The sequence below is a fragment of the Azolla caroliniana genome, unplaced genomic scaffold (genome assembly GCF_043228905.1).
Source record: "Azolla caroliniana isolate FFs.n. ecotype wild unplaced genomic scaffold, voAzoCaro1.0.p SCAF_1, whole genome shotgun sequence".
Lineage (NCBI taxonomy): Eukaryota > Viridiplantae > Streptophyta > Polypodiopsida > Salviniales > Salviniaceae > Azolla > Azolla caroliniana.
The window spans coordinates 5053803-5080833 of record NW_028230436.1 but is presented as its reverse complement, the minus strand read 5'-3'; the positions used below and the strand labels follow the sequence as shown (position 1 = coordinate 5080833).

The window sequence follows — 27031 nt, the reverse complement described above, 5'->3', positions numbered from 1 at the left end:
ACATGGGTATCGTTATAAATAAGAGGCCTAGCTACCCTCATTTGATCATCTGGTTGACTACGTCGAGACTCTGTCTTGTGGTGGGTAAACTCTTGTAGCGAGCGCGCCAGCATTAGGTATGACTTGACGCCACGACGGTGGTATGGGACGCCGATCGAGGCTCGAGTCCGTCTCGATCCCTTCGCTCGGGGGTGGTCGGGTGGATCGACATCCTTCTTTCTCTCTCTCCTTTTTATCTATCTATCTGTATTCTATCCTTATCTAATGCTTACATTAGACCATGTCTCTAATAGACAGGGCGTTGGGGCACAAGTGATGAGAGTGACCGGCTATTCACACTTTGCCCCAAACAAGTTCGAGAGTATGAGTATCACACTTTGATACAATGCTCTGCCTTTGATCATATTCGACCATGCTTTCCACATCTCTTCGAGCGAGCCCAATCCTTGCACGAATTTCTCTCACAATCACGATGTGCACTCTCGATTGCAACATTCATTGGTAAAGTTCTTGAACATCGAGAATCAATACTCACTTTCACACGTATCACGTGAAATGTAATATCTTTGGTCTCATAGGTTATATTTGACCTCCGAAGACGATAATATAATCTATCTATCTCTTAATTTCTTTCTTTTCCTCAATGGCATTGGTAGAGTCCCCACACCATTTCCGTATTTATTTTGTTTACGGGGCAATTTAGTAAAGTGAGCATAAAAAACGACAAAAAGTTTAGTAAGGTATTAGTAACCACACAATAAGGACAAGGAGAGATAGTAGGCTAATCTATACCACATACTAGGATATCACAATTGGGGCAAAGTGAACATCAAGAAGGACAAGCAAAGTTTTGTAACAGACGACAAGAAACGATAGTGAGGCCAATCTAGAAACCATATACTAGCAATAGGGCTATCAGTCTGACATTAGAATAAACAGGATGAAATCATGATAAAGAAGGCTGGCCAATAAATAGATCCATCAATAGCCAGCTAGATAGCTATCCCAACTTGGTGGCGCTGCTCTTGATTTGCTGGTCGCCAGCTTTCAATGGCATCCATGAGGTCTGTCCATGATCTCTCCGAGGAGCCTCCCTTCACCGCCGCCGCCTTCCGGGCTACCTCACGCCAATACGATGCCCTCTCCTTCATTGTGCTCCCAGATTTGGACACCATGAGCTCTCGTACCTTCGCCTCCACCTCCTCACGCCGCACTAGCTGCTCCGTCAATGGGTCGGAATTGAAGGCCACGGCTATGCCCCACTTCTCCACGCAGCACCGATTGTTCAACATCTGGTCCGCGAAGTATGGCCACACCAGCAGTGGCACTCCTGCCGATATGCTCTCCAATGTGGAGTTCCAGCCGCAATGCGTCAGGAATCCGCCCACCGCCCCATGCTTCAGCACATGCAGCTGCGGCGCCCACTCCACGAAGCACGTGCGCTCCTTCATCCTCTCCAAGTAGCCCGCGGGGAACAAGGCCTTCTCCCCATACATCAGATCGGGGCGTATGACCCACAGCAGCGCCACGCCACTCGCCTCTAGCCCCAACGCCAGCTCCTCGAACTGCTCGACGTTCAACACGGTTATGCTCCCGAACGATACGAACAGCACCGATCCTAGGGCTTGTCCGTTTAGCCAGTGGAGGCAGCTGTGGTCCTCTTCCCAGAGCGCTGCACTGTGATATGTGGTCACTAAACCCTCATTGCCAGGATTCTGAGTGGCATCTGCTCCATCCCCATCCATGCCGTCTCTGGCATGCTGATTAAAGTATGCAGGTGGTAGCAGAGGGCCCACCGCAAATATGTGGGGATTCTCTTCCCGTAAGGCCTCCAGAGATTCGTGCTCCAACTCATCGAAAGTGTTGATTACGATGCTCGAGGCTTCCTTCATCCTCTGGTATGCCTCCAATATGGTTGAATACATGAGATCAGCCGGGTCAAAACACTGCAGGAAGGTGAAGAGCTCGTTTGGCTTCAACGGAGGAACACCTGGGATCCACCGTACCAGGTCGTGCGGATCTTACCAACAACCCAAAAAATGATAAGTGTTAGGCAGACCTCCTGGTGCAGCTGTTACTGTACTACCTACTACTTACTACTACGTAACACACAAAAAATGTTTTGATCGATGGGATGCAATCGCTAGAAAGGAGGAGGTTGGGATTATTACCGGGTCGGTGGCCCTGATTGACGGCCATGAAGGAAGCTAGCGTACCCGCAGAGGCGGAATAGAAGGCGATGCGAGGGAGGCTGAACTTTGTGCCGAGGTCGAGCAAGAAAGGGAGGTAGAGATCGTAGATGATGAGCGAGGGGTGTGGATGAGTGATTGGGTCAGATGTGGAGGCGGTGATGAGGGATTGAAAGAGCTCCTGGAACTCGGGGAGGAGGCTGAAGAAGGAATGGCGGAGCTCGAACATGCTACTCACCCCGGTGGTGGTCCCGGTGCTGCGCTTGTCGCGGATTTCGACAATGCGGATGTCGAGGCCGTGCTCCTGGAAGACGGGGGCGAGGTTGCGGACGAGGAGGGGATGGTGGTACTGCGTGACCACAAAGGTGACCGCGAAGCCATGGTCTCGGGCAAGCTTGAAGCAGAAGTGCATCATGGGATTTATGTGGCCCTGGGCGGGAAAAGCGATGGCCACCGCATGATGCCTACGCCTACTACTACTACTACTACTACTACTACTACTACTACTACTACTACCACTTATGCTGCTGGGTGTTGTGGTGGTTGTATCAGAAGACACCATATTTTGTGTCCCTGAATTGCTTCAGTGGATGGATGGATGGTTTGATACCCCTCTCCCCATACATTTATAATCTGGTCATGCACATATATATATATATATATATATATATATATCTGTATATACATACGTAGGGCTTCAAATCATTTCACTGCTGCATCATCACTAGGATGATCTTAAAATACATTGTCAGAAAAGTGTACACAACTTTTTAGATCCATTTATTTCTGTTCCTGCTGTAAAGGTAATTATATGCTTCCAAAAAAGACAGTCTTGACCTATAGCGCAGTCTTGTGGACCATTTCCACCTTTCCAAGACTCGTGGATTCATCTTAAAACATTTTTGTCTCTTCGTAATAGAATATCCTCTTTCCAAGAATAATGCCTGTTTTCTTCTCTCATCGGACGGTTTTCTCAACTTCATAAATTTTTTTTAGCCTTTTTCACCTTTACATTTTTCCTCATTAATCAGTGCACATGAATCTGTCACAAAACAACTACACAGAAGTTGCAACGACTGTTTTTCGTCCAAATCTTCATTGCAATACTTCCCAAAAAAGAACTTTGTCATTGTACTTCCTCAGAAAGTGTTAGCAGTTATAATTAACTAATTAGCTGGCACTCAGCAACTAGTTAGTTAATTACAAAATATAACCCCACACCACAAGTTATTATTAGTAGACAAAACAGTTTTCATGTTAACCTAGTTGTAATTCAAAGAAGCCTACATCAATTTTCCCTCCACTTTCTACCCTATATAAAAGGAAGTTGGGAACCTGTTTAATGTGCTCTTTGCATCCTTGATCTCTTAGCCATGTTGTAATAAATTAATTAGTTTAGAAGAAGTAAATAGAAAAAAGAAGAAGAAGACTAAAAGCTATATGAAATGAAAAGGTACACCCCAAAAAATTAGGGTGCAGCTAGAACCACCACATCTCCTCTCTGTGTGGTCGGTTGGTTTTAGAGAGAGACATAAACTATCATTCAATAAAGTTTTCTTCTTCCCCCCCCCCTCTCTCTCTCTCTCTCTCTCTCTCTCTCTCTCTCTCCATATCATATTTCATTATTTTCCACATGGTATCAGAGCGGTGAAAGAGTCCAACCCCACCAAGAATTGTGTCACGGTGTTAATAACGAACGCGTGAATTAAAGAAACGAATTTTCGACCATGTCAAACGGTGGAGTGATAGCGAATGTGGCGGTAAATGCCGCCCAGGTATCGTTTCACACTTATCACATTGAAAAATTGAATGATAAAAATGATCAACCATGGCGTATGACCATGGAAATTATATTAGAACAACATGACTTGTTAAATATCGTCGATGGAACCGACGTGTGCCCCGACATTAATGTCCCCACAAATGCACTTGACGTGCAAACATGGAAGCGGCATGATTTAAACGCTCACTTAGAACTTCTCCTTCATATGGAGGACACACTTAAGCAAAGTGTGAGAACTTTGACTACCACCAAACAAATATGGGATAGATTAGAGGCTGATTACCTCCATACGGACATTACGTCCCAAGTTGCAAATTTAAAAATCTTAATAAATATGAATATGAATGAAAATGATGATGTTGACACATTTGTTAAAAATTGGAGACTTCGACTCGATGATGTGATCCTTTTAGGACATAGCTTGCCAAGTTCCTTTCAATCCGCCCTCTTGTTAGCCGCCCTACCCCCATCATGGCAACCATTTATAGGTAATATTAGAGATCTAGGTACTAAAGTAAGCTTAAGATAAGGATAAACAAATGATAGATAGAAAGGAGAAAGAGAAAGAAGGGTATCGATCCACCCGACCACCCCCGAGCGAAGGGATCGAGACGGACTCAAGCCTCGATCGGCGTCCCATACCACCGTCGTGGCGTCGAGTCATACTTGGTGCTGGCGCACTCGCTACAAGAGTTGACCCACCACAAGAGCAAAGTCTCGATGTAGTCAAAAGATGATCAAATGAGGGTAGTTAGGCCTCTTATTTATAACGATACCCAAGGCCCCCACGCAAGTTCACACTTGACCTAATGGGTTGTCTCAATCCCGAGGATTAAAAGTAATCCTCCCCTTCTTTACACTCTTGTTTAACCCTCACACTTATCCACGTGTATAGAATACTACGATAAATTCTCACCACGGGATATTATATGGTCATGCCCGTAACATACTCCCCCTCTTTAAAACATTGCACTCTTGCAATGGAAAGTTAAGGAAGTTAGTTCTAAGAGTATTTTTGCGTTCCCATGTGGCATCTTTTATTGATTTATCCATCCATTTTATTTTAAATTCTTGGATTTCTTTAGTACGTAATTTTTTTGTTTTAACATCGAGAATTCTTTCTAGTACATGTGGTTTAGAAGATAATTCTTCAGAAGTAACCAGAGTTTCAGTAGTAATTTTATTGTCGCCAGAACCTAGAAGTTCTTTTAGACGACTCACATGAAAGACTGGATTAATTCCGACACCATCGGGAAGAGCGAGACGATAGGCTGATGACCCAATGCATTTGAGGACTGTAAAAGGCCCACAAAACCGTGGGGCTAACTTAGCGCACTTACCCATAGACAATGTCTTAGAATTGTGAGGTACACGTAAAAATACCTTCTGTCCAGGGTTGAATACACGAGGTTGCCTATGATGGTCGGCATAAAAACGCGCTCTATCTTTAGCTGTTTTTATATTATCTCGTGCAATATGCAACACATCTTGCATATCCCAAAGAAAGTTTTGTGTACTTCGCAACTCATTATGATGTATATTAACATCAATCGGGGCTCGTGGCTGAAAACCATACATCAACATAAAAGGACTATATCCCGTCGACGTATGCTTGGAGCTATTATAAGCAAACTCTAAAATTGGGAGATAACGTTCCCATTTTGTTGGTTTTGCACCAACGTATGCTCGAAGCATGTGCTGAATAATTTGATTTACTCGTTCTGTCTGTCCATCGGATTGAGGATGATCTGTGGAGCTCATGCTCAACGTAGTTTCTAACTTCTTAAAGACTTGCGTCGAGAAGTCACTAGTAAACTTTGGATCTCGATCACTCACGATATCCATCGGTAACCCATAAAAACGAAATAATTCGTCAACGAATTGGTAAGCCAATTTAGGAGCTGTTACTGTGGTTTTAGTAGCAATAAATCTGGCCATTTTAGTTAGTCGATCAACGACAACCCAGATGGCATCATGACCTTTTTGGGTGCGAGGAAGGCTAACAATAAAATCCATGGATATACTTTCCCACTTATTATTGGGAATGTTCAAGGGATGTAAAAGTCTTGCGGCTTTAAGTCGCTCGACTTTGTTAACCTGACACTGGTGACATTTTGTCACATAGCTATGTATGTTAGGGCGCATCTTAGGCCAATCAAATTGAGTGGAGATGAGAACGAGTGTACGATGTATTCCAGGGTGCCCTGCTGAGGGTGCATCATTGCATTAAAAAAGAATCCTCTTTTTGACCTCGGGTAAATCTGGAACACAAACCTTCCCATTACGGTAGAGCAAACCATTAGCAATGTGGAAGTATTCCTTCGAGGATGTGGTGGTGTCTATTCCAAACTCAACTCTTGCCCAATATTTTGCAAAATAACTGTCATATGGATACTTTCCTCGAAGGTGTTCATGGAACCTTTACGATATCGTATGGAAAAATCAAAGTCCTAGATGAGATCAGCCCATCGTGCCTTACGACCTTTCAGGTCTTGTTGGTCACAAAAATATTTCAAGGACTCATGGTCCGTAGTTACCGCAAAGCGATTTCCATAAAGATAATGGCGCCATGTTTTGAGCGCATGTATAACTGCAAATAATTCCTTTTCTTGAACGGTATACCGACATTGAGCAGAATCAAGTTTCTTACTCTCGAATGCTATTGGTTTACCATCTTGATACAAGACAACACCTATAGCATAATTGCTTGCATCGGTTTCAACCTCAAAAGGTTTTGAAGGATCAGGTAAAAGAAGTGAAGGAGCCTTGCAAACCAGGTCCTTGAGTTCCTTAAAGGTGAGGTCTAGTGTAGCATTCCACACAATAGGTTTTGTAGACTTACGCGTTTGACCTTTTAAAAGATCAGTAAATGGCATCGTCAATTGGGAGTAATTACGAAGAGACTTTCGCAAAAACCCGACAAAACCAAGGAATGATCGAACTTCTCAAATATTCCGAAGAGTGGGCCAAAGCTTGATTTTCTCAATGCGAGAAGGATCAATTTCAACTCCTCGTTCGGTTATGAGATGTCCTAGATAAGTAATTGATTTCTTGAAGAACTCACATTTTGAGATCTTCGCATAAAACTGTTTGTCACGCAATGTTTGTAAAACAAAGCAGACATGTTTAACATGTTCTTGTAATGTACGACTATAAACTAAAATATTATCCAAGAAAATAATGACAAATTTTCCAAGTTGTTCTCAGAAAATGTCATTCATTTCTTGTTGAAAAGTAGCCGGAGCATTGGTCAAACCAAAAGGCATAACCAAAAACTCGTAATGGCCATAGCGCGTATGAAATGCCGTTTTAGGAACATCGTCCTCACTTATTCGTATTTGATGGTAGCCTGTACGGAGGTCAAGTTTCGTAAAATACTGAGCTCCCTGGAGATGATCAATTAGATCGTTAGCCCGGGGCAATGGATACGAATTCTTGATCGTCACTTGATTCAAGCGTCGGTAATTAATACACATACGCCATGTGTCCTCTTTCTTTTTAACCAAGAGAACTGGTGCACCCCATGGAAATTTAATATAACGTATATAACCCATTCGTAAATAGTCCTTGAGTTGCTTAGATACCTCATCCTCTTCGGGTCGACTTAAGTGATAAGGAGGTATACTTATTGGTGCAACACTAGGTACAATATCTATACGATGGTCTATATTACGTCTAGGAGGTAAGCCATCTGGTAGTTCACTCGGAAAAACATCAGGAAAATCATTTAAGATTTCATCAAGTTGTTGTTGTTCAAAATATGTTAATTGAACTGAGACATTATCGATATTATAAACGTGAATGTCCGGATCAAGTACACAATAAAATAGAGTAGAACAAGACAACTCAGATACTAATGGACACGAGGAAACAATCGAGAGAGATTGTTTTTTTACACATTGAATAAAATGAGTACAATCGTTTAGTACAAATGTAATTGAATGATGAACCCAATCAATAGATAAAGAAGAGTTTTTATTATAAAACCAGGGATAACCCAGTATTACATCGGTGGTACAAAGATTTATTACATGGAAGTCTACTTCCTCTATATAAGTATCAAGAGAAATTCCTAATGAATGAATCGCCCCGTTGATGTATTGTACTCTTCCATCAGCCAAGTGCACCGTGTAGGTGGGATCACTTATGGTGGGTTGGATTCCCCATATTTGAACCAAACGATCATTCACAAAATTGTGTGAGCTTCCCAAATCAAATAAAAATTGTACGGGAGATCCATTGATATACCCGTTTGCACGTAGTAAATGATTGGGACCCAATACATAATGAGGGAAAGAATATTGACAATTACTTAAATGATGTGTATAGACCTGAAGGACATTGGGAATCTGACCTTTATGGTCTGCAACTTTAGCTTTGTTGTCGTGCTCTTTCCGTTGGAGCTTTCGACATTGATCTTTTGTATGACCCTTCTTTTTGCAGAATACGCAAAAAGGATGTTGTCGCTTACAATTGCGATCCAGGAATTCGTTGGGTGTCTTGCGTTTCCCAATGAATTGCAACTGCTTAGTCCCGGGCGCTTCGTTGGGTTTGTTGTGGTCCTTCTTCGAAGTGCATTGATAGTGAAGAACTATTTCAACGACCTCTTCGAAGGATTTTGGATCCTTATCGTGCACTATCCAGTGATAGTCCGAATTGGGGATGCCATTGACAAAACAAGCTATCAACCAATTGTCCCCTTCTAGACCCGATTTTTGGATTTGGGTTCTAGCATGGTGAACATAGTCTTCTAGTGAGGAAAATTTCTTGCTAGAGAGGTTCATTAAAGCTTGTGCTGCCTCGGTTCGAGAGGGAGGTTGCAAAAATTGGCTCTTAAAAACCGTGACAAAATCTGTCCAGGTATCGGGCAATTTCCCCATAGTACGGAGCCCACGCCACCAAGCGGCGGCCTTACCCCCGAGTTCTCGGCCGACATATGCAATCTTCGTACTATCTGGCGTGGGATAGAGCTCAAAATGAGACTCTCATCGTCCCAGCCATGTGTAGATTGCTTCTTCGGTTCTTTCCTTTTTGTCTCCCGTAAATGTCTTAACGACAAATGATGGTTCACCTTGTCGCTCATAAGGTCTATTAGTCTCACGTTGTAGACTAATGACACGTGCCTCAAGAGCACTCTGAGATTGCCGAAGTTCGGTCATCTATTGAGCGGTGAAACTAAGGTATTGGGTTATTTGTGCCAAATACATCTCAGTGGACATTTGTCCAGGAGGATTCCCTTGAGTTCCTTCCGCTTGAGCGGATGACATCGGGTCGTTAATTTGAGCCATTACAGATTATTTCTGGAAAAGAAATAGGATAAGGTTAGAGAGGAGAGATAGTCATAACATCATGTCGTGATGTAAACATATCATGGGCAAACATTAATCGATATCATGATCTCACGTCAATACCCCTCTAGACGTATGAGATGAGGTTCAAGATCATGTTACTATGGTAACACAAATGTGTTTTAAAAACCATGGGGGTGACAATTTAATGTCTTTCCCTGATCTCTATATCGATTTTTTCATGGCGGCTCCCTGAGGCTCAACCATGTATGTTCGTGTCATGAGTAGTTTATACACGAAAAAAATGTTAACAATAAACTATGTTTCTTTGCCCACATATGCGGTTTCTGCTCTTTAAGTCCTATTACGAGGACCCCGAGGTGCACTTAGACCTTAAGTCTAAACATGTGTTATAGTCATATGTACATAGCTCTGATACCAAATATTAGAGATCTAGGTACTAAAGTAAGCTTAAGATAAGGATAAACAAATGATAGATAGAAAGGAGAAAGAGAAAGAAGGGTGCCGATCCACCCGACCACCCCCGAGCGAAGGGATCGAGACGGACTCGAGCCTCGATCAACGTCCCATACGACCGTCGTGGCGTCGAGTCATACCTGGTGCTGGCGCCCTCACTACAAGAGTTGACCCACCACAAGAGCAGAGTCTCGATGTAGTCAAAAGATGATCAAATGACGGTAGCTAGGCCTCTTATTTATAGTGATACCCAAGGCCCCCAGGCAAGTTCACACTTGACCTAATGGGTTGTCTCAATCCCAAGGATTAAAAGTAATCCTCCCCTTCTTTACACTCTCGTTTAACCCTCACACTTATCCACGTGTATAGAATACTACGGTAAATTCTCACCACGGGATATTATATGGTCATGCCCGTAATAGGTACAAAATCCACATCAGCCAACATTAGTGTCCCAACATTAGTGGCATCAATCTCACAAGAAAACATACTTCGTAGGGCAATAAATCAACCCTCCTCATCTCACGCCGCACTTTATATCAAACATCCAAATTACAATAAAAAACCTTACAATAAACCTACATCAACATACCAACCTAATAACTCCAAATTTTATTCACGGACCTAAATTTAATGATTCAAGGAATCATAACAAATCTAGGTTCCTTAGATCCTTTTGCAAAAATTGTCAAAGTAGTGGACATGAAACGAAAGATTGTTATAAGAATTCTAACAACGGGAAAAGAACATATCAAGAAGACCAATCTTACAATGCATCACATGATGACTATGATCAAAATAATGACATATGTCATAATGACCAAAATTCCGATGAGGATAATGAAGATTCTTTCATTGCCTTCATGGCTCTCACTTCATTTAGCAACTGTCCCACTTCAACGTGGATTCTTGATATAGGTGCCACATGTCATCTCACCTCAAGAGTTGAATGACTCAAAGACTATAAGGTCTTAGAACATCCTTTCCCGGTTAGATTTGGAAACAATGGGGTTGAATATGCCCTTGGACATGGGACTGCCCATCTTGAACTTTCTGATGGGAACTTCATTGAAATCAATGAAATTTACTATATAACTAACATAGCAAAAAACTTGATATTTGTCAATAAACTCACAAATGATAATACATCCGTCGAGTTTTATCAAAAATATTGTATCATTCGTCATAAGACACCCTCTAGACGAGGCTATGTCGTTAATTGTCCAAGACAAGGATGTTTTTACCTTTTAGGCCGCTCTGTGGTACCCGCTGAAGAAGCACACCGTATAGATGATTCTAACATATCAAACTATATGACCTTATTATGGCACTATCGATTAGGTCACTTAAACCATCAAACAATGGTTCACATCGCCCGACAACATATAGCAATTGGTTTTACACTTCCTAGTAAATCGGAACTATCCCTTTGCGAAGGGTGTATATTTGGAAAACTCTCTAACTCGCCATTTCCATCCCATCCTACAATGACCACTAAACCCCTCCAACTGGTGCACACAGATATATGTGGTCCTTTGTCTACCCCATCCCTATGTGGAAATGTATATTTGCTAACGAGGCGGGATGACTTTACTCATTTCACGATGGTCACATTTCTCAAGACAAAATATAGTGATCAAGTCCTTGAGAAATTCAAAGCCTATCATAAACTTGCAACAAATCAACAAGATTTACCCCTTAAAGTACTCCAATCAGATAATGGTGGGGAATTCAAGTCCCAAAACTTCCAAACTTATTGCCAAAACCATGGGATTCAACAATGGTTTACCATCCCATATACACCCCAACACAATTCAAGGGCTGAACGACGAAACCAGTTGTATATGGATGCCACTCGTTGCATGCTCGCCGTTGCAAACTTTCCCCGAACATATTGGGAAGAGGCTGTTTCAACCGCTTGTTACATATTCAATAGAACATATAGTCGATCCATTAGGAGAACTCCATTTTCCTTGTGGTTTGGAAAAAATCCTAATTCTGAAAATCTAAGAATCTTTGGATGTCCATCATATGCACTCGTACCATTAGAAACTCGATCAAAATTAGATAATCACGCAGTTCGCACAATATTTGTTGGGTATGGTGAACCTCATGGCTATAAGGATTATCGATTATAAGACCCAAAATCCAAAAGATTTATATTTAGCCGACGAGTGATATTTGATGAAGACAAACTGATATCTAATCCTCACTCACATCATGGCTATGAAAAGATACAAGACGCGACTACCATGTCTAACATTGAATTCACTAATTTAAGAAGTAATATCATCACCTACTAATTCTTGGCGGGCTCCACAAATGTCCTCAAAAATTCAACAAGTCACAATTAGTTGGAACACAATATGAAATTACTCAAGCAAAGCTAGAATTTTCCAAAGCATTTTCAATAACAGATTTAGGTCCCCTATCTTATTTCCTAGGCATACAAGTTACGCGTAATCGTAGTATGGACACTTTGATAATTCCTCAAAATAAATTCATTAATGAAAATTTGAAATTCTTCGGAATGCTAAACATTAAACCTTGCACTACTCCCCTATCACTAACATGTAACTTAAGCATATCCGATGGTCCAACCACAAAAAGAGATATTAATTTTATGCAACAATTTCCTTTTAAACAATTAATAGGAAAACTTCGATATTTAGTCACAAGAACTCGTCCTGACCTTTGTTTTGCAATTAATTACCTTTCACACTTTATGCATAACGCTAGCCTTATGCATTGGAAATCACTTCAATGAGTTATGCGATATCTAAAACACACATCTAACTACGGGTTAACATATAAACGATCCCAATCCGAAAGACCAATCAAATCACTTGTTGGTTTGTTTGATTCAAATTGGGGGGGGGGAGGCGGGCGTTGATTCTTGAAGATCTACTGCTGGTTTTTCTTTTATAATGGCAGGAGCAGTAGTGACGTGGCAATAATAAAAACAAGAATCCGTGACACTCTCATCTGCTAAAGTTGAATTCATAGCAGCGGCGTTGGCTGCTAAAGAAGGACTATGGTTGCAAAAAGTGTTAAAAGAACTACAACTATGTGAACCGCTTCAATTGAAAATCTTTTGCAACAATATATCATGTATCTACTTAACGAAAAATCCAAAGCATTCAGAGAAAACAAAGCACGTGGATTTAAAATATCACTTTATCTAATTGTTGGCCGAAACAAAGGCTCTCCCTCAAGACAAATTTGAAGCTTGTTGTGAACATTTAGGATTACAATGATTCACAACTAATTCATTTATGGGGGGTTGTTGTAATAAACTAATTAGTTTAGAATAAGTAAATAGAAAAAATAAATAATAAGACGAAAAGCTATATGAAATGAAAAGGTACACCCCAAAAATAGGGTGCACCTATAACCACGACATCTCCTCTCTGTGTGGTCGGTTGGTTGTAGAGAGAGACAGAAACTATCATTCAATAAAGTCTTCTTCTTCTTCTTCTTCTCTCTCTCTCTCTCTCTCTCTCTTTCCATTCCATATTTCCTTATTTTCCACAAGCCATTAATCTTCTTCTTTTTTCTTTTTTTTCTTTTATAAGGAAGATACACCTTAGTATATTACTTGAAAAGTCTACACAAGCCATTAATCTTAGTTGTTGCATTATTTGTGTGTGCACACAAAGGCGATTAGTTGTGCATATATGCAAAATAAAAGGGAAAAGAAAGGGTGGAAAGGATATATAAGCTCGTGCAAAAAGTAAGAGAGAGGAGATATAAAAGGTAGAGGGGAGACAGGCTAAGAATTTATAGAGATAGAATTATATATTATATAAGAGAGAGTTAATGGGCTAATGGATAGTTACATTAATTTTTAACTAGGGGTGCACGGTTCAAATCTACTCTTATAGTGCAACATGATTTAAGGAATTTTATTCCATTTTGCATTAAAGACAAAATTGGCGACCCCCCCTTTCTTTTTTTTCTATAAAAGGAGATCGAGGGGGCTCATTCAAGAGGACGTTTTGGGAGGAGGAGACTATCGCCATTTTTCCTTCGGAGCTCTTCATCTTCTTCTTCACCACTTCTCTTCATCTCTTCATACCCCTTCATCCCCTCATCGCCATTCGCGTTGGCACTAGAAGTGCTCGTGAGACCAAGCTTCGTTGGTTCGACGTTGCGAGCCCCGTTCGTCGTTGCGAGCCCGTGTGCTCGCCGTTCGGGTGGTCGTGGTTCGTTGGGGTTGGCATTTTGGTGGTGCTCGTGTGTTCATCTTCGCCATGTTCGGTTTTGCTCTTGTCTCTAAGGTCATTTAGTATTTATTTTTTGATTGAGCTTGTGGTTGACTAGAAGTTGCCATTGTAGTCAAACCCTATTTTATAAAGGGTCCTCTAGCGTTGGAATTGAACACGTATTTATTTCTTTGGCCGATATCATGCATGTTTCTTTCTTTCTTTGTCCGTGTCTTCCTTGTACGTTCGGCCGTCTTGTGACGAGGGAACGTTTCGGGCGTGCCCATGCACCTCTCCTCCTCATAAAGACGTCGACGAGTCGTGATCAACGAAAGCCACCAACTTCACAAAACAAAGGGCAACAAGCCCTTGCTCAGAGAGGATTCGTAGAGAGGGCTTGTAGAGAGGATTCGTAGAGAGAGTTCGTAGAGTGGGTTCAAAGAGAGGATTCGTAGAGTGGGTTCGTAGAGAGAGTTCATAGAGTGGGTTCGAAGAGAGGATTCGTAGAGTGGGTTCGTAGAGAGAGTTCGTAGAGTGGGTTCGTAGAGTGAGGATTTGTAGAGAGGATTCGTAGAGAGAGTTCGTTTAGTGGGTTCGAAGAGAGGATTCGTAGAGTGGGTTCATAGAGAGGATTCGTAGAGAGAGTTTGTAAAGTGGGTTCGTAGAGACGATTCGTAGAGTGAGGATTCGTAGAGAGGATTCGTAGAGAGAGTTTGTAGAGAGAGTTTGTAGAGAAGATTCGTAGGGAGGATTTGTAGAGTGAGGATTCGTAGAGTGGGTTCGAAGAGTGCTTTATATTTATAAGATTTTAAATAAATAAATAATTATTTATTTATCCCTTGAGTACTCCCTAGTCCAAGACCCCCGTGGTCCCGCCCAAGTAACACACGCGTGCGAAACTTCGCGAGACCATCACATGTGAATGTTGTGCTCAATCTCTCCAATGAAGCCATCTCCTCTGGTACTAACCACAATTGCCATCTTGCCTCAGTTCTAATAGTTTGCGGAATAGTTCAACAAGAATGAGAGGGCATCATTATATAGTGGGTCATAGAGCATTCTAAGGTTTTCTAGAATATTGCGAGAAGTTCTAGAATGTTCCAAAATTTCTTAGACACAGATTATGGGTTTGAGCCTTGTCATCACATGGTGACCATCACAAAATAAAAAAGATTCTTCTTCTACAAACTGCCCCTTGGTGTCGACATCCCTCCCTAATTGATATTCTTACAAAAATTTGATAGGAAAATCCATCCAATAACTATAAAAGGGTCATTATCTTATATCAATTATGTCAATATTGGCTACATTCAAGCATAATCGTATTTATGTTTACGGTTATCAGGATCAGTATTAAGACAGAGAAGGAATTAGTACTAAAAGATGAGGATTAGTACTAAGAGAGGTGTAGAACTCTCTCTCTCTCTCTCTCTCTCTCTCTCTCTCTCTCTCTCTCTCTCGGGCATGTCGAAAGGGATGCAGTGTAGTAGCTTGCCCACTACTCGTGTGACTACTTGGCACTCTCTTTCTCTCTCTCTCGGGCATGTCGAAAGGGATGCAGTGTAGTAGCTTGCCCACTACTCGTGTGACTACTTGGCAAGGTAATTCAGGAACTAGGGAGGGCCCTCGAAAAGTTCCTTGGTAACGAAAATCTAGGGATAAGGGATTACCCCTTCACCTTCAATTTGATTCATTGGGACGAGTTGTAAATTCATCGGATTCTCGAGGTTTTCGTCAAGCGGGAGGACCTAAAAAAAAGATTTCGATAGACAACCCTAAGGATGTGGTGTATGAAAATCCATATGCAACATTCGAGCATGCTTTGACTAGTTTCATGACATTGTTGATTGAATGAAAGTGGTAACATGGAATGTGAGAGGGGCATGTTCTCCTCATAAGAAGTATATACTATGGGAAACTTTGTTAACTAGAGAATGGGATGTAGTATGTGTAGTTGAGCATAAGTTTCATGAGTTAGCACGATCCACAATGCATTTGCATGGATATTCATCATTTTATGCAGGACATCTTAATAATCATTATTCAGGTGTGGTATTAATCGTGAGGGATAAGTATTATCCTCAAGTGGTGCATAATGATCCTTATGGTCGGTTTTTGGTTCTAGAAATCACTTTTTTTGGCGAGGTTGTGTGGGTGGTTGGGATTTATGCCCCTAACCAAGCCACTCAACGTATTGCATTATGGGGTTCACTCCTTCAAACCCTATCTATTGGACGTTCAGGATTACTTATGGGCGATTTTAACATGTGTGTTGATTGATGCATTTCAATCCACGTCTGAACATTCAATCATGGATGATCCTGAGCAACTTGCTTGGGACTCATTGGCTATGGAGGTTCTAAAGTTGGATGTTTGGACATGGTTGCAAGGGAATGATCCAGGTTTTACCTTCCAATCTGCTCAACATAGACAAACATGGAGTCCGTTAGATAGAATGTATGTGATGCATGATGATTCTTTTTTACCGACATCACTTCGTATGAACGTTCTACAAGATGTTGGAACTTCAGATCACTTTCCTATTTTCTTGGAGGTGTGTAATCATGCAATTGACATGTATAAATCTTTATTTGGAAAGCCTCCACTACGCTTTAACTCTTCTCTTTTGCTTCAACCTCACTTTGATTCTCTCATGGAGCAAATTTTGGTAAATTTTTCTCAACAAGTGAATGTTAAAGGAGTTAAAGCATGGGATATCACATTATGAAACATTAACATCATTCATCGTATGTATGGAGTAACCAATGCTCAACAAAGAAGAGGTCTTATTCGACAATTTTTACAAGTTCTCTCTAGGTGTAATGCATTATTGATACATACACCATTGTAATGCATAATGTGTTGAATGTTCAAATGACCATGGATTATGCTCGGAACACTCGTCAAGAATTGATTATGGTGCAATTAGATTTGGAGAAAGCTTATGATCATGTTAATTTGTCTTTTGTTTCTGGGTTAATGCATACAATGGGCTTTGGACCTCATATGTCTCGCCTCATATTTTTATTAAGACAAGATGCAGTGTCTCGAGTAATGCTTAATGGGCAAGTTACATCAGATATTGCCCTCACAAGATCTGTTCGTCAAGGATGCCCTCTTAGCCCATTGTTGTTTGCTATTGTTACTCATCCTTTGTTAGTGATGCTATCAAGACTTGCAATAAATGGGGACATTGTGGGTTTACACCTTCCATCCAGAGGGCAAATAGTAGCACAAGCTTTGGTGGATGATTCTTTCATGTTTTTACAAGCCTCCTGGGAGAATCTTGAGAAGGGGATGCTTGTATGGAATCAGTTTGCATTGGCTTCTGGATTACATATTAATTGGAGGAAGTCTAGTCTCATATCATGCACTGAAAGGGATTTGGAATGTTTAGGATAGCAACGATTCGTGGTGAAGAAAGGCTCTATTTTTTGACACTTGGATTATCCATTAGGAATGAATGTTACAAATGGTCAATTGATTGAATGGATGTCTAGTAAGTTGAGGGATAAGTTCATGTATTGGAAGTCACAATCTTGGCCATTTCATGTTCTCTTGAAGGTTGTACAATGTATTATGGAACCCATGATATTATATTACTTGCCATTATTGCCATGGACAAAGAAGGCGTTGAATTCTGTTTTGCAACCTCTTCGATATTTGTTGTGGAAGAAGAGGGATAAGATGGGAATCACATGGATTACTTGGAATCATCTAGCAACCCCTAAGTGATTGGGGGGGGTTGGAATATTGAACTTATCTATGCATCTGATGGCTCGTAGATTTTCATTATTACAAGACATGTGTTCAAACTCACAACCATGGATATCTATTGTTCGATATTTCATTGAGAACAAGGGTTTAACACATGGGAGGACAACGATTAAGGCTTCATGGTGGCAATTACTGAATGGATGTATTTTACTTAGGATTCTGGGTTCTTCATGTGTTTAATACTTAGTTACCTCATGGCAAGAAGCACTCTTGTTATGTGTATGGAAACCATCATCTAGTAGAGAGCATTGTAACTCTTTGCAAAAAGAGTTACTTGTGTCTTCTCGGTTATTATGTTGGCCAGGAAAGGAGAGATTGCGTTCTCAATTTAATCGTTTGTTTCGTTTGGGGGTCAAAGAGGTGGGAGATATATTTGAGGTTCCATCTCAAAGAATTTTGGAGTTTACTGAAGCACGACAATTATTACACATCCCACCTAATTATGGGTTTATTTGGCAACAACTACAGAATATTGTATTGATGCAAGGTCCCTTACCTCTACAAACAGGAGAACAACCATGGATTGATTGGAGTTTAAGGGGTGTTTGTACAATTTACACAGGCTGACCCAAAATCAGAGATGGAGATTGTTTTGCTATTTCTGAGATATTGGGGATTTCGTCATAATTGGAACATGCGCAACGCTTTTGTATTCGATGGTAGACATGGAGTGAAAGCATATCTACGAAAGTTGAAGGGAGTACTAATGTGGCAATTTGAAGAGTGTTCGTCTTGCCTATTGGCAATTCAACATGTTCTAGCACCCATGTAGTGTAGTGTGGTTAGTGTGTGACCATGCTCCATTGTCACGCGTATTGTAAGTAGTGTTTTTCACACACATTTATTAATATAAGTGTGTGTTTTCACCAAAAGAGAGAGAGAGAGAGAGAGAGAGAGAGAGAGAGAGAAAGGGTGAGAGAGAATGATGATAAAAGATATATATTATGTGAAGAGAGAATACAATAGTAGCTAGGAAGCTTAAGACTGGCGTTGAACCGATTTGGTTCGAAATAATGCCTTGTGCCTCCTTTTATAGAGTTCTCAGGAGTACTCCTGAAGTTTCTAGAATGTTCCAGAGAACTCTAGAATATACATCAATTTCCTATAATAAAACTTAAATGAAAATAATATTATTCATATTACAATACATAGTCTAATGGTAAGAGCTTGACTCATGTAGCATAAGGTCATGGGTTCGAGTCTTGTCATATCATGACATTATCTCCCCTTTAAAACGATGAGTTTCACGAGTCGTTTTGGATTGAGGACCCGGTTTGTTTGGATATTGACGATGGAAGTCTTCAAGAAGAGCACGAGCATTGGTTAGAATGATCGTTGTACTAAATCTAATGTTTTAGTACTACCAAAATGCCCAAGTATATATGTGTCATGACAGTTTTGGACTACTCGAAGGCGACAAGAACCATTAGGAACATACAATAGTTCTTTATAGAATAGTAATCCATCATGGTATTTGAATTGCGGATAGTCTATACCTGGTGGTTGCGACTGTGAACAAGATGCTCGAGAGGGATCGATTTGTGCTATAATGGCTTGGGCGAAAACATCTATCTTCAAGTCCTCATGTATGGTATCGATAACGTGGGAATCCATAGGCATGCCAAAGACCTGTGTTGCTTGCAGTCGTGCCGGTCCTAAGATTACTTGCTTTTGGTTATCGAAAGTTGACTCGCCCGGATGTGGTGCTAGGTACGAACGCCGTGATAATGCATCTGCCTTCCCTTGGTGCTTCCCCGGACAATATGTAATTTTGAAGTCGAAACGTGTGAGGAATTGGGCCCACCGAGCTTGACGTAGATTTAACACACGAGCGTCCTGAAAGTAGGCAAGGTTTTTGTGGTCACTGAATACGGTGACTTGATGAGAGGATCTGTTATGTACACATAACGTTGGTGAGGGTAGGTCACTAATATTTACATTAGTGAAGGGTATGTTCACTATTATTAAAAAGGGGACTAATGATTGGATAGAATGAATGATATGTGCATGCACTATCATGATTTAGACAACCAATGAATAGAGAGCCTTTTAGAAAGGCACATCTATTCAAGGGGCCTAGGAAAAGGTATAAATATGAGGCTTAGCTACCCTCATAGGGATCATCACGTCGGAAGGCTGCTGTCGTAGACACCGGTGGTGCGGGCTAGGCTTTCGTCTCGACGATCGTGTTTATCTCTTCCAAGGTATTAGTCATCCTAATATCCGGCGGTATGGGACGTCGGTGGTAGGTTGGCTATGTCTAGATCATAGCTCGGGGGTGGTCGGGTGGAACGGGTTCTTCTATCCAATCTATTTTCTTCCTTTTTACTTGATTTGGTCTATTGATTAGTAATAGACTCTTAACAGTGGTATCAGAGCTTTTACTAACAATTTTTTTGTTGTTTTGATGTTTTTTGCGTGTGAGCGAGGGGGATCTAACAAGGCTCGTCATGCTCTTCTCAGGATCAAAACAACACTCTAAACCCGGTATTCTTTTTTTTTTTTTGATCTCTTCTCTTTTTCTATTATGCGTTCTTTATGGTCGAATCAAATTGGTATTACGTTTTATTCTCTTTCTTTCTACCTCCTAATACGCTACGATTTTACTTATTATTATGCATTGGGCCGAGCGTGTTTGCACTAATCGCACACGCTCAACTCATGGCCTTTTGCATATTGCGATATATATCCCACTCTCTCCTCTCTTGAACTCTTACGATAATAATTATTCTTGTGCATTGGGTCGAGCGTGTTTGCTCTAATCACACACGCTTATCTCATGGCCGTTTTGCATATGATGTTGAGTATACTACTCTTCCCCTCTATTGAGCCATCACTTGGCCGATTCTAAGGGATGATGTGGCCTTGACGAGGTGTATGTTGCCTACCTATGCCACTCTACTCTCTATTAAGCCATCAATTGGCCGATTCTATGGGATGTTGTGGCCTTGACAAGGTATATGTAGCTTACATATGCCACTTTCCTTTTTAATTAGCCATCAATTGGCCGATTCTAAGGGATGATGTGGCCTTGACGAGGTATATGTCACTTACCTATGCCACTTTCCTCTTTAATTAGCCATTACTTGGCCGATTCTAGGGATATGTGGTGGTCTTGAGGAGGTGCATGTCAACTACCCTAGGGTTTCGTATCTTAGGGCATGTTTGATTCCATACACCTAATTGTTGATTATTCTAATTAAATTTTAATTTCATAAGTATTGTTTCACTTATATGATTTTCTAGTAATTATTATTTACCCGCCCACAATTAACTCTCCTTTTTCCACTTCCTTTTCATGTATAAAGTATTTACATCGTTTATTTTAATGTAACCTTTACGTGTAGACTATTTTTTCGTATGGAGTGGCTTGTTGAACGATTTTTTTTTTCAACGGGTCATCTAGGTTTAACTCTTATCATCAAGCCTTAGAAAACGAGTAAAACCATATGAGTTCCCTTATTGATGTTTTACTCATGGATTTGAGTATTACATCTTTGCGCACAACACCGTCATCACTTGTATCAATTTGTGGCTTATGTCACAATTGTGCAAGTTATAACAATCATATTGGGATGTATATGTGCATACCTTGCACTTCCCATTTATTTGTGACATTGTTTTTTTCGTAGGTAACACATGGGTTCTTTTTTTTTACCCTTGTTTTCGTCACTACTTAACTCTTATGAGTAGTGCCTTATATTATCATCACATTTGCTTATTGCTCGCAAGACTAGAATATTACTTGTGAGTGCACTTGTTTTTTCACGTAATACACTTTCTCGACCATATAATACATGATGGGTTGGCATTAATATAAGGCTATCTAGGAAATTTCATTGATGTAAGAACCATGGTTGAGCCTCGGGGAGCCGCCATGATTACTCAAGATAGAGATCCGAGAAATACATCTTAGCTATGTTTTCCCCCATGGTTCTTAAAACACCATAGTGTTACCATAGTTATCGGATCTCGAATCACATCTCATATGTCTAGAGGGGTAAAGACATGAGATACTTTCTTGGATAAAGTTCTTTCAATCAAAATTTCAAGCATTCATTTTGCTTGGGTATTTTCTGAACCTCCTTATTTTATTGCATACCCACAGCGTGCATCATGGAACAAGTTTTGAACGCAGTTGGAGCGATCTCTCCAAATGAGACCTCTCAACCCCAATCCGCATCTCGCACACAAGCTGAGATCACTATTGAGCAATTGCTCACTACTACCTTGAATCAATTGGCCGAAATGAGACAGGCCAATATGGCATTGGAAAAGAAATTCCAAGAATTAACTATTGAGTCCAAGAAAGAAGGTGAACCTTCCTTCGTAGTCACGCCTTTCAAGGGAGATAAGAAAGAAAGAACCGAGGAGGCTATTAGCACTTGGCTTGGTCGTTGGGAGTCTCACTTTGAGCTTCATCCCAAGCCCGATGCAGTAAAAATTGGTTATGTCGATCGTGAGTTAGGTGGCCGAGCTGCTGCTTGGTGGCGTGGCCTAAGGACCGCAAAAAACTTACCCACAACTTGGGAAGGTTTCGTTGATGTTTTTAAGAAACAATTCTTGCAGCCACCTTCTCAAACCGAACAAGCGCAACACTTGCTCACATTGTCTAGTAAGCCATTTACCTCTCTCGAGGATTATGTGCATCACGCTCGGACCCAGATCCAAAAATCGGGACTTACGGGTGAGAAATGGTTTGTCGCTTGTTTTTTGAATGGTATTCCCAATGGGGATTATCATTGGATTGTCCATGACAAGGACCCCACAACTTTCGAGGAAGCCGTCAACATTGTGCTGCGATACCATAGGACTTCCAAGAAAGACCACAATAAACCTGAGTTCGCCAAAACTCCGAATGTCAAGTTCATTGGGAAACGTAAGCAATCCAGTGACACTCTTGACCGCGACTCAAAGAAACCGAACCTCTTCTGTGCATATTGCAAGAAGCGGGGCCACACAAAGGATACCTGTCATCGTCTTGAGAGGAAGTCAATGAACACCCCTCCTCAAGACAAATCTACGAGTCACACAGGTGAGTCTTTTGATATTGTTGAAGTTCATACCAATCACTTAAGTTTATGTGAATGCACTTTTCCTTCACATTTACTTGGACCTAATGATTTCCTCCGAGCAGTCGGATATATCAATGGAACACAAGCACATTTCTTGTTTGATTCCGGTAGTTCTCACAATTTTCTTAATGATCACTTTGTGCAGCAAATGGAGCTCCACATAAACGCAAGTGATCATATCTATCAAGTTCACATGGCAAATGGAAACGTTCAATACATCAGTGGCATTGTTTGTCAACTGCCAATTCAAATAGATACTTATTTGGAGAAGCTTGACTTTCATGTTATGAAATTACAATCCGCAGATGTCATTTTAGGATATCCTTGGTTTTTTAATAAAAACCCTTCTTTGTCCATTGATTGGGTTAATCACTCAATCACATTTGAACTTAATAATTGTAAACATTTTATTCAATGTTCCAAACTTCCTTCTCATTCACTTGTGTCTTCTAAATCTTTAAGTGAGTATTCTAGTTCATTAATTTATTCGTGTGTAATTGATCCTGCGGTTCAATTTTATTATTTTAATATTGACGCCACACAATTACCACATTTTGAGCAACGATTACTCGACTCTATTTTAGAGGATTTTCAAGATGTGTTTCCTACTGAATTACCGCTTACTTTACCACCTAAACGTAATGTGGACCATCAAATTGAACTCATCCCTGGGGCTGCTCCTGTGAACATTCCACCTTACCGACTTAGTCGATTAGAAGAGGATGAGATCGCTAAACAACTTAAGGAATACTTGAGTATGGGCCACATTAGGTATAGTAAATCACCTTGGGGTGCGCCAGTTCTATTAGTCAAGAAGAAGGAAGGTTCGTGGCGAATGTGTATCAATTATCGCCGTTTGAATAAAATGACAATTAAGAATGCATATCCATTACCTCGTGCCGATGATTTGCTTGATCGTTTGCACGAGGCTCGATATTTTACGAAAATTGACTTACGAACTGGTTATCATCAGATTCGCATCGCCAAGGATGATATCCCTAAAACCGCTTTTTGTACGCGCTATGGCCATTATGAGTTTTTAGTCATGCCATTTGGGTTGACTAATGCCCCAGCCACATTCCAACAAGCGATGAATGATGTTTTCCGAGATCAACTCGGTGATTTTGTTGTCGTCTTCTTGGATGATATTTTGATATATAGCCGTACCTTGCAAGATCATGTTCAACATGTTCGATTTGTTTTGCGAAAGTTGCGTGACAACTCTTTCTATGCAAAACATTCAAAATGTGACTTCTTCCAAAAATCTATTGTGTACCTAGGTCATTTAATTACAGAAAATGGCGTTGAAATTGAACCTTCTCGTATTGAAAAGGTTAAACTTTGGCCCATTCCTCGTAATATTCGTGAACTTAGATCATTCTTAGGGTTTGTTGGATTTTTACGAAAATCAATTCGTAACTATTCCAAATTGACTACGCCATTAACTGACCTTTTAAAAGGTCATCCACGTAAGTCTGTCAAACCAATTTCATGGAATGAACAACTTGACAAATCATTTGAGACACTCAAGGAGCATGTGTGTCAGGATCCCACTCTTCTATTACCAGACCCTTCTAAGCCTTTCTCAATTGAAACCGATGCTAGTGATTATGCTATTGGTGTCGTTCTTTATCAAGGTGGTCACCCGATCGCTTTTGAAAGTAAGAAGCTTGATGCTGCTCAATCTCGGTATTCGGTTCAAGAGAAAGAGTTGTTTGCGGTGATACACGCACTTAAAACATGGAGGCACTATCTCTATGGAAATAAATTTGTGGTTACAACAGACCATCAATCATTAAAGTATTTTTCTGACCAGCCCGATCTTGTTGGTCGTAAAGGCCGTTGGGCTGACCTTATGCAAGATTTTGATTTTTCCATACGATATCGCAAGGGTTCTATGAACACCGTTGCTGATGCTCTTAGTCGCATTAAAGAAGTTAACATGCTTAGCTTCACGGAAATAAAATCTGATCTTTTAGATCACCTTCGAGGGAAATACCTTGATGACAGTTATTTCTCAAAATACTGGACGAAAGCCGAATCTGGTTTGGATGCCGATAATAGCACCCTACCCTCGAAGGCGACCTTTCACATTACAAACGGTTTGCTCTACCGTAGTGGAAAGGTCTGTGTTCCAGATTTACCAAATGTTAAACAGAAATTTTTTTCATGAATGTCATGATGCACCATCTGCTGGTCATCCTGGAATACAACGCACACTCGTTCTCATCTCGTGTACTTTTTTCTGGCCTAAGATGCGCTCTGACGTGCATAAATACGTAACTCAATGCTTACAATGTCAGATTAATAAGTCGGAACGACTTAAAGCTGCTGGTCTTTTACATCCCTTAGATATTCCCAACAATAAATGGGAAAGTATCTCGATGGATTTTATTGTTAGTTTACCTCGTACACAGAGGGGTCATGATGCCATATGGGTTGTCGTTGACAGGCTAACAAAATTAGCTAGATTTATTCCTACAAAAACCACGGTAACCGCTCAACAGTTGGCTTATCAATTTGTTGATGAGTTATTTCGTTTTTATGGATTACCGATGGATATTGTTAGTGATCGAGATTCCAAGTTTACTAGTGACTTTTGGACTCAGGTCTTTAAGAAACTAGAAACTACGTTGAGCATGAGTTCCGCAAATCATCCTCAGTCTGATGGACAAACTGAACGAGTTAATCAAATTATTGAGAACATGCTTCGAGCTTATGTAGCAAAAACCCCTTCTAAGTGGGAGCAATACCTTCCTATCTTAGAATTTGCCTATAATAGCTCTAAACATACATCCACTGGATATAGTCCTTTTATGTTGATGTATGGTTTTCAGAAACGTGCCCCAGTTGATGTCACGATTCATCGTGATACATTAGACAGTACACGCAATTTTTTGCAAGACATGAACCAAATGTTGCATATTGCCAAAGAAAATGTCAAGACAGCTCAAGATCGTGCTCGATTTTATGCTGATCAGGATAGACGTCCTCGTGCATTTACTATTGGTCAAAAAGTTTTTTTGCGTGTCCCGACTGATTCTACGTCATTATCTACGGGCAAGTGCGCTAAGTTAGCCCCACGATATTGTGGCCCATTTGAAATCCTTAAGCGAGTTGGGTCATCTGCTTATCACCTTGCCTTACCTCGTAACGTTGGTATTCATCCTGTTTTTCACGTCAGTCGTCTAAAACCATTTTTAGGCTCTGGTGATAACACCATCACAATCCAAGATCTTGTAACATTAGAGGATTTTTCTTACAAACCTCATGTTCCTGAACGAATTCTTGATTCTCGTACTAAACGTTTACGTTCTAAAGAGATTCGGCTATTCAAGATCAAATGGATGGATAAACCTATTGATGATGCCACATGGGAACGCGAGCATTCGCTTAAGGCACAATTTCCTCACTTTATATTGCAAGAGTGCAATCTTTTGAAGTAGGGGAGTATGTTATGTACACATAACGTTGGTGAGGGTAGGTCACTAATATTTACATTAGTGAAGGGTATGTTCACTATTATTAAAAAGGGGACTAATGATTGGATAGAATGAATGATATGTGCATGCACTATCATGATTTAGACAACCAATGAATAGAGAGCCTTTTAGAAAGGCACATCTATTCAAGGGGCCTAGGAAAAGGTATAAATATGAGGCTTAGCTACCCTCATAGGGATCATCACGTCGGAAGGCTGCTGTCGTAGACACCGGTGGTGCGGGCTAGGCTTTCGTCTCGACGATCGTGTTTATCTCTTCCAAGGTATTAGTCATCCTAATATCCGGCGGTATGGGACGTCGGTGGTAGGTTGGCTATGTCTAGATCATAGCTCGGGGGTGGTCGGGTGGAACGGGTTCTTCTATCCAATCTATTTTCTTCCTTTTTACTTGATTTGGTCTATTGATTAGTAATAGACTCTTAACAGGATCCCTCTATAAAATGCCTCCATTGCGTAAAAGAGTCCACTATTGCCAATAGCTCCTTATCATGAATTTCGTAGTTGATTTCGGCGGCATCAAACTTGTGTGAGTGAAAAGCCACATGATGTAGCTTTTCATCATTACCTCGTTGTGACAGAATGCTCCCCAATGCGAAATCCGGTGCGTCTGCTTCAATGATGAATGGTTTTTCTAGATCAACGTGAGCTAGAATTGGAGCCGATGTAAATGCCTTCTTAAGATTCTCAAAAGCCATGTCCGCTTCTTCAGATCAAATGAATGATTGTCCCTTCTTA

The 27031-nt window shown here is 40.7% G+C and overlaps 1 protein-coding gene across 1 annotated transcript; it reads right to left on the bottom strand.

The window, feature by feature from the left end:
- Positions 1-787: 787 nt before the first annotated feature.
- LOC147868541 (UDP-glycosyltransferase 85A2-like) lies at positions 788-2857 on the bottom strand. The gene is made up of 2 exons (XM_087320542.1): positions 2172-2857; positions 788-2020 (listed from the first exon to the last, which is right to left on the bottom strand). The coding sequence occupies exons 1-2, from the start codon at positions 2749-2751 to the stop codon at positions 993-995; spliced, it is 1608 nt and encodes a 535-aa protein (XP_087176668.1). The 5' UTR covers positions 2752-2857; the 3' UTR covers positions 788-992.
- Positions 2858-27031: the final 24174 nt, after the last annotated feature.